Below are 12500 nucleotides of genomic sequence, written 5' to 3' on the forward strand. Positions count from 1 at the left end.
TTGTGTGTGACACCATGCTCTGACCGGGATGTGACACAAAACCCTGAGCGATGAGAGAGAGAGGCACACAATGACACGGTCCGTCACCAGCAGGTGTGTGTGCGGCTAATATCTCAGCACCCCGCGCTAACACAGACTGACATCACAGGAAGTCCAACATGTCTGGAGCAGATTACCATTCACAGCTTAGATTAACGATCAGAAAGCTCTTCTTCAGACCTCCACGTTCAAACCCTGCTCATCCCACATTCTGGCCTCCAGCCATTCACAGGTGAATAATGTCTTCTGTGGCCCCAAAAAGACCCTTAAAAGTCATGATGTCATCGGGTTCTCTTATCTTAGAAACAAAAAGTTTGTAACGTCAAACCTGCATCACAAGCTGGAGGAGGCGGTCTGAAGGGCGAACAGAAGATCGTATGTTCCAAGTCCAGAAGGAGGAAGATAGGATCAAGTTGTTATTCTCATTTGAATATTGGTCAAAACATCTGTATCGGCCAATCGTGGCCCTGTTGACTGCCTCTGGCCCCTCGGCCTCGAAGGGGCTGAGCTCCGGCTCGTCCTGCTCGGACAACCCAGATGATGCAGTGAACAACCAAGAGAAGCTTTCTGCCATCGCTGCCGTCTGGACCGGTGTGTGAGGTGTGTGTGAGGTGTGTGTGAGGTGTGTGAGGTGTGTGTGAGGTGTGTGATGTGTGTGAGGTGTGTGTGAGGTGTGTGTGAGGTGTGTGAGGTGTGTAAGGTGTGTGTGAGGTGTGTGTGAGGTGTGTGTGAGGTGTGTGTGAGGTGTGTGAGGTGTGTGTGAGGTGTGTGTGAGGTGTGTGAGGCGTGTGTGAGGTGTGTGTGAGGTGTGTGAGGTGTGTGAGGTGTGTGTGAGGTGTGTGAGGCGTGTAAGGTGTGTGTGAGGTGTGTGTGAGGTGTGTGTGAGGTGTGTGAGGTGTGTGTGAGGTGTGTGTGAGGTGTGTGTGAGGTGTGTAAGGTGTGTGAGGTGTGTGTGAGGTGTGTGTGAGGTGTGTGTGAGGTGTGTGTGAGGTGTGTGTGAGGTGTGTGAGGTGTGTGTGAGGTGTGTGTGAGGTGTGTGTGGTGTGTGTGAGGTGTGTGTGAGGTGTGTGTGAGGTGTGTGTGAGGTGTGTGTGAGGTGTGTGTGAGGTGTGTGTGAGGTGTGTAAGGTGTGTGAGAGGTGTGTAAGGTGTGTGTGAGGTGTGTAAGGTGTGTGTGAGGTGTGTGTGAGGTGTGTAAGGTGTGTGTGAGGTGTGTGAGGTGTGTGAGGTGTGTGAGAGGTGTGTGTGAGGTGTGTGTGAGGTGTGTGAGGTGTGTGAGAGGTGTGTGTGAGGTGTGTGAGAGGTGTGTGTGAGGTGTGTGTGAGGTGTGTGTGAGGTGTGTGAGGTGTGTGAGGTGTGTGTGAGGTGTGTGAGGTGTGTGTGAGGTGTGTGAGGTGTGTGAGGTGTGTGAGGTGTGTGTGAGGTGTGTGAGGTGTGTGTGAGGTGTGTGTGAGGTGTGTGTGAGGTGTGTGTGAGGTGTGTGTAAGGTGTGTGTGAGGTGTGTGAGGTGTGTGAGGTGTGTGTGAGGTGTGTGTGAGGTGTGTGTGAGGTGTGTGTGAGGTGTGTAAGGTGTGTGTGAGGTGTGTGTGAGGTGTGTGTGAGGTGTGTGTGAGGTGTGTGTGAGGTGTGTAAGGTGTGTGTGAGGTGTGTGTGAGGTGTGTGTGAGGTGTGTGTGAGGTGTGTATGTCAGCAGGAGAGACGCAGCAGCAGCAGCAGCAGCGTGTCCAGTGGGAACATCTGGCTCTGGTCCACCAGACCAGCTGAAGTCTCTCTTTGACTTCATGTTCCACAAAACAAACGCTGGAAAAAGGTTTGATGTGACATCATCCAAAGAGAGGACATGTTGAATGACTGGAGAAGAGTGCAGTCTTCATCTGTCAGGAGACCATGTGAGCGAGTGAGCGAGTGAGCGAGTGAGTGAGTGAGCGAGTGAGCGAGTGAGCGAGTGAGTGAGTGAGTGAGTGAGTGAGTGAGTGAGTGAGTGAGTGAGTGAGTGAGGGAGTGAGTGAGTGAGCGAGCGAGCGAGCGAGCGAGTGAGTGAGTGAGCGAGCGAGCGAGTGAGTGAGTGAGTGAGCGAGCGAGTGAGTGAGTGAGTGAGTGAGTGAGTGAGTGAGCACTTCACTGTCTGTCCACAGCAACGCTGCAGAAGATCTCACATAAGCTTTATTGCATGTGTCGTACTCCATCTACTGCTCTGCACCTCCTTCTGCTGCTCTGCACCTCCACCTGCTGCTCTGCACCTCCATCTACTGCTCTGCACCTCTATCTGCTGCTCTGCACCTCCACCTGCTGCTCTGCACCTCCATCTACTGCTCTGCACCTCTATCTGCTGCTCTGCACCTCCACATGCTGCTCTGCACCTCCGTCTACTGCTCTGCACCTCTATCTGCTGCTCTGCAGCTCCATCTACTGCTCTGCACCTCTATCTGCTGCTCTGCAGCTCCATCTACTGCTCTGCACCTCCACCTGCTGCTCTGCACCTCCTTCTGCTGCTCTGCACCCCCACCTGCTGCTCTGCACCTCCATCTACTGCTCTGCACCTCCACCTGCTGCTCTGCACCTCCTTCTGCTGCTCTGCACCTCCACCTGCTGCTCTGCACCTCCTTCTGCTGCTCTGCACCCCCACCTGCTGCTCTGCACCTCCATCTACTGCTTTGCACCTCCACCTGCTGCTCTGCACCTCCTTCTGCTGCTCTGCACCCCCACCTGCTGCTCTGCACCTCCATCTACTGCTCTGCACCTCCACCTGCTGCTCTGCACCTCCTTCTGCTGCTCTGCACCCCCACCTGCTGCTCTGCACCTCCTTCTGCTGCTCTGCACCCCCACCTGCTGCTCTGCACCTCCACCTGCTGCTCTGCACCTCTATCTGCTGCTCTGCACCTCCATCTACTGCTCTGCACCTCCATCTGCTGCTCTGCACCTCACTGTGGCCGTACAAAGCCGCGAGGTCCATGAGCCCACTGCTGCTCTGTCACAAGAATGTTAGTGAGGGAATAAATCAAGAGAGAAGGAGAGTAGTGAAGGAGAGAAGTGAAGGAGAGTAGTGAAGGAGAGTAGTGAAGGAGAGTAATGAAGGAGAGTAATGAAGGAGAGTAGTGAAGGAGAGTAGATAAGGAGAGTAGATAAGGAGAGTAGTAAAGGAGAGTAGTGAAGGAGAGTAATGAAGGAGAGTAATGAAGGAGAGTAGTGAAGGAGAGTAGTGAAGGAGAGTAATGAAGGAGAGTAATGAAGGAGAGTAGTGAAGGAGAGTAGTGAAGGAGAGTAATGAAGGAGAGTAGTGAAGGAGAGTAATGAAGGAGAGTAATGAAGGAGAGTAATGAAGGAGAGTAGATAAGGAGAGTAGTGAAGGAGAGTAATGAAGGAGAGTAGTGAAGGAGAGTAGTGAAGGAGAGTAATGAAGGAGAGTAGTGAAGGAGAGTAATGAAGGAGAGTAGTGAAGGAGAGTAATGAAGGAGAGTAATGAAGGAGAGTAGTGAAGGAGAGTAGTGAAGGAGAGTAGATAAGGAGAGTAGATAAGGAGAGTAATGAAGGAGAGTAATGAAGGAGAGTAGATAAGGAGAGTAGATAAGGAGAGTAGTGAAGGAGAGTAGTGAAGGAGAGTAGTGAAGGAGAGTAATGAAGGAGAGTAGTGAAGGAGAGTAGATAAGGAGAGTAGATAAGGAGAGTAGATAAGGAGAGTAGTGAAGGAGAGTAATGAAGGAGAGTAGATAAGGAGAGTAGATAAGGAGAGTAGATAAGGAGAGTAGTGAAGGAGAGTAGTGAAGGAGAGTAATGAAGGAGAGTAATGAAGGAGAGTAGTGAAGGAGAGTAGTGAAGGAGAGTAGTGAAGGAGAGTAATGAAGGAGAGTAGTGAAGGAGAGTAGTGAAGGAGAGTAGTGAAGGAGAGTAATGAAGGAGAGTAATGAAGGAGAGTAGTGAAGGAGAGTAATGAAGGAGAGTAATGAAGGAGAGTAGTGAAGGAGAGTAATGAAGGAGAGTAATGAAGGAGAGTAGTGAAGGAGAGTAGTGAAGGAGAGTAGATAAGGAGAGTAGATAAGGAGAGTAATGAAGGAGAGTAGTGAAGGAGAGTAGTGAAGGAGAGTAATGAAGGAGAGTAGATAAGGAGAGTAGATAAGGAGAGTAGTGAAGGAGAGTAGTGAAGGAGAGTAATGAAGGAGAGTAATGAAGGAGAGTAATGAAGGAGAGTAGTGAAGGAGAGTAGTGAAGGAGAGTAGTGAAGGAGAGTAATGAAGGAGAGTAGTGAAGGAGAGTAATGAAGGAGAGTAGTGAAGGAGAGTAGATAAGGAGAGTAGATAGGGAGAGTAATGAAGGAGAGTAGTGAAGGAGAGTAGTGAAGGAGAGTAGTGAAGGAGAGTAATGAAGGAGAGTAATGAAAGAGAGTAGTGAAGGAGAGTAGTGAGGAGAGTAGATAAGGAGAGTAGTGAAGGAGAGTAGATAAGGAGAGTAGTGAAGGAGAGTAGTGAAGGAGAGTAGATAAGGAGAGTAGTGAAGGAGAGTAGTGAAGGAGAGTAATGAAGGAGAGTAATGAAAGAGAGTAGTGAAGGAGAGTAGTGAAGGAGAGTAATGAAGGAGAGTAATGAAAGAGAGTAGTGAAGGAGAGTAGTGAGGAGAGTAGATAAGGAGAGTAGTGAAGGAGAGTAGATAAGGAGAGTAGATAAGGAGAGTAGATAAGGAGAGTAGTGAAGGAGAGTAGTGAAGGAGAGTAGATAAGGAGAGTAGTGAAGGAGAGTAGATAAGGAGAGTAGTGAAGGAGAGTAGATAAGGAGAGTAGTGAAGGAGAGTAGTGAAGGAGAGTAGATAAGGAGAGTAGTGAAGGAGAGTAGTGAAGGAGAGTAGTGAAGGAGAGTAGATAAGGAGAGTAGTGAAGGAGAGTAGTGAAGGAGAGTAGTGAAGGAGAGTAGATAAGGAGAGTAGTGAAGGAGAGTAGTGAAGGAGAGTAGTGAAGGAGAGTAGTGAAGGAGAGTAGATAAGGAGAGTAGATAAGGAGAGTAGTGAAGGAGAGTAGATAAGGAGAGTAGTGAAGGAGAGTAGATAAGGAGAGTGGTGAAGGAGAGTAGATAAGGAGAGTAGTGAAGGAGAGTAGTGAAGGAGAGTAGATAAGGAGAGTAGTGAAGGAGAGTAGATAAGGAGAGTAGTGAAGGAGAGTAGTGAAGGAGAGTAATGAAGGAGAGTAGTGAAGGAGAGTAGTGAAGGAGAGTAGTGAAGGAGAGTAGATAAGGAGAGTAGATAAGGAGAGTAGTGAAGGAGAGTAGATAAGGAGAGTAGTGAAGGAGAGTAGTGAAGGAGAGTAGTGAAGGAGAGTAGTGAAGGAGAGTAATGAAGGAGAGTAGTGAAGGAGAGTAGTGAAGGAGAGTAGTGAAGGAGAGTAGATAAGGAGAGTTGTGAAGGAGAGTAGATAAGGAGAGTAGTGAAGGAGAGTAGTGAAGGAGAGTAGTGAAGGAGAGTAGATAAGGAGAGTGGTGAAGGAGAGTAGATAAGGAGAGTAGTGAAGGAGAGTAGTGAAGGAGAGTAGATAAGGAGAGTAGTGAAGGAGAGTAGATAAGGAGAGTAGTGAAGGAGAGTAGTGAAGGAGAGTAATGAAGGAGAGTAGTGAAGGAGAGTAGTGAAGGAGAGTAGTGAAGGAGAGTAGATAAGGAGAGTAGTGAAGGAGAGTAGTGAAGGAGAGTAGTGAAGGAGAGTAGATAAGGAGAGTAGTGAAGGAGAGTAGTGAAGGAGAGTAGATAAGGAGAGTAGATAAGGAGAGTAGTGAAGGAGAGTAGTGAAGGAGAGTAGATAAGGAGAGTAGTGAAGGAGAGTAGATAAGGAGAGTAGTGAAGGAGAGTAATGAAGGAGAGTAGTGAAGGAGAGTAGTGAAGGAGAGTAGTGAAGGAGAGTAGATAAGGAGAGTTGTGAAGGAGAGTAGATAAGGAGAGTAGTGAAGGAGAGTAGTGAAGGAGAGTAGTGAAGGAGAGTAGATAAGGAGAGTGGTGAAGGAGAGTAGATAAGGAGAGTAGTGAAGGAGAGTAGTGAAGGAGAGTAGATAAGGAGAGTAGTGAAGGAGAGTAGATAAGGAGAGTAGTGAAGGAGAGTAGTGAAGGAGAGTAATGAAGGAGAGTAGTGAAGGAGAGTAGTGAAGGAGAGTAGTGAAGGAGAGTAGATAAGGAGAGTAGTGAAGGAGAGTAGTGAAGGAGAGTAGTGAAGGAGAGTAGATAAGGAGAGTAGTGAAGGAGAGTAGTGAAGGAGAGTAGATAAGGAGAGTAGATAAGGAGAGTAGTGAAGGAGAGTAGTGAAGGAGAGTAGATAAGGAGAGTAGTGAAGGAGAGTAGATAAGGAGAGTAGTGAAGGAGAGTAGATAAGGAGAGTAGTGAAGGAGAGTAGTGAAGGAGAGTAGATAAGGAGAGTAGTGAAGGAGAGTAGTGAAGGAGAGTAGATAAGGAGAGTAGTGAAGGAGAGTAGTGAAGGAGAGTAGTGAAGGAGAGTAGATAAGGAGAGTAGATAAGGAGAGTAGTGAAGGAGAGTAGTGAAGGAGAGTAGTGAAGGAGAGTAGATAAGGAGAGTAGATAAGGAGAGTAGTGAAGGAGAGTAGATAAGGAGAGTAGTGAAGGAGAGTAGTGAAGGAGAGTAGTGAAGGAGAGTAATGAAGGAGAGTAGTGAAGGAGAGTAGTGAAGGAGAGTAGTGAAGGAGAGTAGATAAGGAGAGTAGTGAAGGAGAGTAGTGAAGGAGAGTAGTGAAGGAGAGTAGATAAGGAGAGTAGTGAAGGAGAGTAGTGAAGGAGAGTAGATAAGGAGAGTAGATAAGGAGAGTAGTGAAGGAGAGTAGTGAAGGAGAGTAGATAAGGAGAGTAGTGAAGGAGTGTAGATAAGGAGAGTAGTGAAGGAGAGTAGATAAGGAGAGTAGTGAAGGAGAGTAGTGAAGGAGAGTAGATAAGGAGAGTAGTGAAGGAGAGTAGTGAAGGAGAGTAGATAAGGAGAGTAGATAAGGAGAGTAGTGAAGGAGAGTAGTGAAGGAGAGTAGATAAGGAGAGTAGATAAGGAGAGTAGTGAAGGAGAGTAGTGAAGGAGAGTAGTGAAGGAGAGTAGATAAGGAGAGTAGTGAAGGAGAGTAGATAAGGAGAGTAGTGAAGGAGAGTAGTGAAGGAGAGTAGTGAAGGAGAGTAATGAAGGAGAGTAATGAAAGAGAGTAGTGAAGGAGAGTAGTGAAGGAGAGTAATGAAGGAGAGTAATGAAAGAGAGTAGTGAAGGAGAGTAGTGAGGAGAGTAGATAAGGAGAGTAGTGAAGGAGAGTAGATAAGGAGAGTAGTGAAGGAGAGTAGTGAAGGAGAGTAGATAAGGAGAGTAGTGAAGGAGAGTAGTGAAGGAGAGTAGATAAGGAGAGTAGTGAAGGAGAGTAGTGAAGGAGAGTAGTGAAGGAGAGTAGTGAAGGAGAGTAGTGAAGGAGAGTAGATAAGGAGAGTAGATAAGGAGAGTAGTGAAGGAGAGTAGTGAAGGAGAGTAGATAAGGAGAGTAGTGAAGGAGAGTAGTGAAGGAGAGTAGTGAAGGAGAGTAGTGAAGGAGAGTAACAGTCAGTAGATGATGCTGTTTCAGGACATGAAGCATCCAGTGGAGGCTGCTCTGCTCCCACAATAGGGAATAGTTAGCCACCTAGAAATTTCTATCTGCTTTCAGCCTTATGCTAAGCTAAGCTAAGCGTCCATCTATTAGTGCATGTTTCCTTTGACATGTATGAAGAGCTGGTGTCATGCAGCACATTCAAGTGGAAGTCTTTTTGTCTTTTCCCTTCATCACATCAGAAGTTCTGTTTGCTCGTCAGATCAACTCACACAGCCGAGACGCTGAGGGACACACACTGACTCATCGTATGTGTGTGTGTTTTTACTTGACATCAAAGAGCTTAAACCCACTTTGATCAGCTGTGTCATACACACACACACACACACACACACACACACACACACACACACACACACACACACACACACACACACACACACACACACACACGTCTACATTAAGCTTTTCATTAGTAGTGTTTTCTGCTCATTATAATGCAATATGACCAAGTGTTTTACACTGAGGCACAGACACACTGAGGCACAGACACACTGAGGTACAGACACACTAAGGTACAGGCACACTGAGGTACAGACACACTGAGGTAAAGGCACACAGAGGTACAGACACACTGTGGTACAGACACACTGAGGTACAGACACACTGTGGTGCAGACACACTGTGGTACAGACACACTGAGGTACAGACACACTGAGGTACAGACACACTGAGACATAGACACACACTGAGGCACAGACACACTGAGGTACAGACACACTGAGACATAGACACACACTGAGGCACAGACACACTGAGGTACAGACACACTGAGACATAGAAACACACGGAGGCACAGACACACTGAGACATAGACACACACTGAGGCACAGACACACTGAGGCACAGACACACTGAGACATAGACACACACTGAGGCACAGACACACTGAGGCACAGACACACTGAGACATAGACACACACTGAGGCACAGAACCACTGAGGTACAGACACACTAAGGTACAGACACACTGAGGCACAGACACACTGAGGCATAGACACACACTGAGGCACAGACACACTGAGGTACAGACACACTGAGACATAGACACACACTGAGGCACAGACGCACTGAGGCACAGACACACCGTGCTGTGACAGCAGCACAGAGGGAGACTAAACATGAGCGTTTCTCAGGCCGTTCTGCGTCATGTTGGTTCTCTTCCCACACGCGCGCGCGCACACACACACACACACACACACACACACACACACACACACACACACACACACAGTGATGTGTGATCCAGTGATCCAGTGATGAGGTGAGGTGCAGGTGAGGAGGGATGGAGCGTCCATCCGGCTTTGTTCCGCTACTCACCCTTCAATGGTTTCCATCTGGAGGCTGTGGGGTGGAGCTGTGGTTACCTGCGCGAGGCGATCAGAGCGCGTGAGGCCAGCTGAGCCGGGAGGAGCTGCTGGTGTCCGGGGAGAAGCCTCCGTGCAGCCGCGTGACGCCCAGCATCCTCAGACTCATCGGGCTCTGCGTCCTATTGTCTCCGCATCGCTCTGTCCTCTAGGAGGGAGGAGGGGGAGGAGCTAGCAGAGGCCCGCCCCCTCCTCTCCGCTCTGGCCAATCGCAGCGCTGCTCCGCCGGGAGCCGCCGCTGCTCGCTGTCTCCGTACAGACTATGCTGCATTCAGGGGTAGTCGGAACTATCAAAGCGACGCAGAGGCGATAGTTCACTTAAGCTTCACTAGCAGGCCATAGTCGTCTTTTCCTGCCATTATCAACCACAACTGCACGACATTCAGTAACTGACTTGATTTCTGTTAATAATGCTCTAAATTACAAAATTATACGAACATGAATGTAAAGCTTTCTCTGCACTCCTTGAAACCATTTGTCACATTAAGTAGGACATTCATTCTGGTGCTGATCTGTAATGCTCACACTGAAGTACACGGTTGGTAAATCTGAAGAAAAGGTTATTTATTCGTATGTGTATATATATATATATATATATATATATATATATATATATATATATATATATATATATATATATATATATAACTTTAATATAAGTTTTTGGTTTGGTCAATTCATTTTAAACAACACGTGTCGTCTGCTAAATTCATTTGAAGTGGTTAATGAGTTACAGAGCCAATGCAACCTGTTCAATAACGATTACATCAAAATAAATATCATTTTGTAATAATCCAACTCAATGTGGTGCATATGTTGCACATCACAGGTTTCATTTTGTTGTTTCAATCCAAAAACATATTCATGACAAAAAAAAAGCTCTGAAATTGAAGTTTACAAGCTGTACCTGAATGTCTCCTAAGACTATGCAGTGCAGGAGTCCCACATCTAATATCAGCAGATATCAGCTGGTGGTCTCATGGCATGTTTCAGTATCTGTAACACAACATTGGTACAATACGGACGCTGTAGTCGAGCCAACAGGGATCTCATGTGATGAGCAGAGAATATTTCACTGGTCCAATACAATGCATCGTCAGATGTCCAGTTCTTCTAAATGAGCTTCATACTAAATAATAATTAACGTGTTCGGATTAGAAATATCAGTGTGTCTCTTTGCCCGTAACTCACTGTAGAACCAACAGCCCTCTGGTTACAGGAGGTTGCATCACAAGGAGGGGGGGCACATGGCGTATGACTCATCGCATCAATAATACGCCCATAAACATAGACGGAGAACTCCAATAGACCGCCAGGGAGACAAAGCATTGTGACAAAAGAGATGATGCTGGATTGTTTTCTCTGCATTGTTGAAGCTCCACAGATTGTGTTTTTACCTTATTTCAGATGTGGCTCTCTGGTCTTCAGATTAATACTTGTATGAAGAAGAGCCTTGTAAGTGATGAAGACGTGTTGCTCTGTGAGTCTGTGTTCACTGTGACGGAGCAGTTACCAGGACAGATGGGGGCCTGTGAGGACCATTTAACTTCACCCTCAGCTGTCATCGCTTCATCCGTCTGGGACGTTAAGGTGAAGGAGTCCCTCAGTACTGATGATGCACTAGAACCGCCTAGAAGATTATGGAAGAAATACAAACAGTCCTTCAACTGACATACAGCTTTTATTCAAAGGAGTGCAAGAGTAAAGGTGAGGTAGGGGGAGTTATAAAAAGGCTAAGAAATATTCAGTATGTCCGCTGACCACTGTGAAAACACAGCGATGTGCAATACAAACATGGTGAACAGAAGCCAGGAAACAGGAATGTCATTTGTTCTGATTAGCAGGAACAAAAGCTCGGGGCGGAACATACACTCAGTAGCACATTTAAAACAACTAAAATCAGTGCAGTTAAAATAAACTTAAAAAGGTATATGAAACACTTTCACAACACACATGTTAGCCTCTCAATGGGCTGAGTTGGGGTCGTGCAAACATCTCCACTGACGCACGAAGGACTCATACAAACAGATAAAGAGCCAGGTCTTTGGTGTGGAGATGCTGCGCCAGGTTCTGGATGCGACACAGGCGGACGTTCTGCGCGTCTCCTGCGCTGTACACTCTGAAGATGTGATAGCGCTCCTTTTCTTTCAGTGCAAAGTCCAGCTCATTGGCAGAGAGGTGGATGAACGACTTCTCCTTCTTTATCGTAGACTTCACTTCCACGTACACGACCGCCGGCTCTCCATCAGCTCCAAAAGTGAGCTTGAAGTCGTAGGGCTGGCCGCTCTCCCCGCTCTGGTTGCACCACAGGACGTGTGCGGGACGTCCCGGCTCGCCGCTGTCTCTCCAGTGGCCCAGGAAGGAGTCGACCAGCTGCTCCCCCCACTCACCGATCACGGCCCAGTCCGTCGGGTCGTCGGACAACACCACCTACGCAAGAGTAGTTCAACTTAGAAGACGCTGCCACAGCGCTAGCCCTGAGAAAACGTCCGTGTATTGAATGGACTGACCGTGCTGGGTCTCTGGCAGGTGAGCTGCATGTCCTCCAGCGAGGCCAGGGGAGGCTGCCCTTTGCTCCAGGGAGGAAAGTCCAGGTTGAGAGGGGCCCGCTGGGTCTCTGCACCACCATGGAACACACTGGGGAGCACCAGGGCCTCGGGGACCAGGCTGATGACAGAGGAGAGGGGAAGGTAGTGGGATTAGGGATTATGTATTGAGGACATGAGGAGGAAAAGCCAACATCAGGCTCTACATAAATCTTTCAGATTGCTGTGGAGGAGCAGGAGAGCCTACAGGTCGTGGTCAGCAGGACGGAGAGGACTCTGTGTTGGTGAGGCAGCACACGGACCGCCCTCACTCGGCCTGCGCTCTGTCAGAGACAACAACACATGGAACAATGTCAAAAACTGTGCTCTGCATGTTAGAAGCATGACCTCTTTCAGTTTTTCTTTGTGCCACTGTGACGCTCAGAGTAAGAATTGTCCAAAATGTATCCTTTACATAACCAAAAGAAGCATTGCTTAATCTTTTAATAACCACCAAAGCATTCGCTGGTAGTTCTGTGCTGTCACTATATTTCAGCAATGACTTGAAAACACAAAAGAAGTTCATTCAAAAAGAGTTCATCATGTAAAGACACAAACTATGTCTATGCACTATTCAGTTTGGTAAAGATGTCGTGATAATGATTAGATGCGTCAGTTCCTTTGTCTGAGGGCGTGAAGGAATCTTTTGGATGAAATGTTTTAGTCGTTAAATGTCCAATACCACAACACACAACTCATCAGCATTGATAACCGGCAGCGTCTCTGTTGTGAGCTCAGCTCACGAGCACAAACATCCGATTGGCTGCTTTCAGAGATTATGGACAACAACATCTTTACACAACTGAATAGTTTGTGTCATGCCAAATAAACTGTTATTTAATGAATCTAGAACCACCGTGATCACTCTAGTGATCCCTTTAAAAATACCTTGTCATGTGTAAATACAACTAGAATTGATAAA

General features: G+C 47.3%; 2 protein-coding genes across 2 annotated transcripts in view; both read right to left on the bottom strand.

Annotated features, from left to right (window-relative positions):
* bsk146 (brain specific kinase 146) overlaps positions 1-1554 on the bottom strand; it is a 6904-nt gene extending 5350 nt beyond the window's left edge. The window contains exon 1 of the mRNA XM_068566938.1: positions 1-1554. This exon is cut by the window's left edge and continues 267 nt beyond it. The gene's annotated coding sequence lies outside the window, so the exon portion shown is untranslated.
* Positions 1555-10705: 9151 nt separating this feature from the next.
* The window catches only part of wu:fj29h11 (uncharacterized), a 57499-nt gene continuing 55704 nt past the window's right edge, over positions 10706-12500 (bottom strand). The window contains exons 46-48 of the mRNA XM_068566944.1: positions 11787-11862; positions 11504-11660; positions 10706-11423 (exon numbers count right to left, since the gene is read on the bottom strand). Coding sequence (XP_068423045.1) covers positions 11010-11423; positions 11504-11660; positions 11787-11862 — 647 coding nt within the window. The 3' untranslated portion in view covers positions 10706-11009. The remainder of the gene's footprint in view (positions 11424-11503; positions 11661-11786; positions 11863-12500) is intronic.

This window comes from Clinocottus analis, unplaced genomic scaffold (genome assembly GCF_023055335.1).
Source record: "Clinocottus analis isolate CAN_PGR_092001 unplaced genomic scaffold, fCliAna1.0.p SCAF_70, whole genome shotgun sequence".
Classification (NCBI taxonomy): domain Eukaryota; kingdom Metazoa; phylum Chordata; class Actinopteri; order Perciformes; family Cottidae; genus Clinocottus; species Clinocottus analis.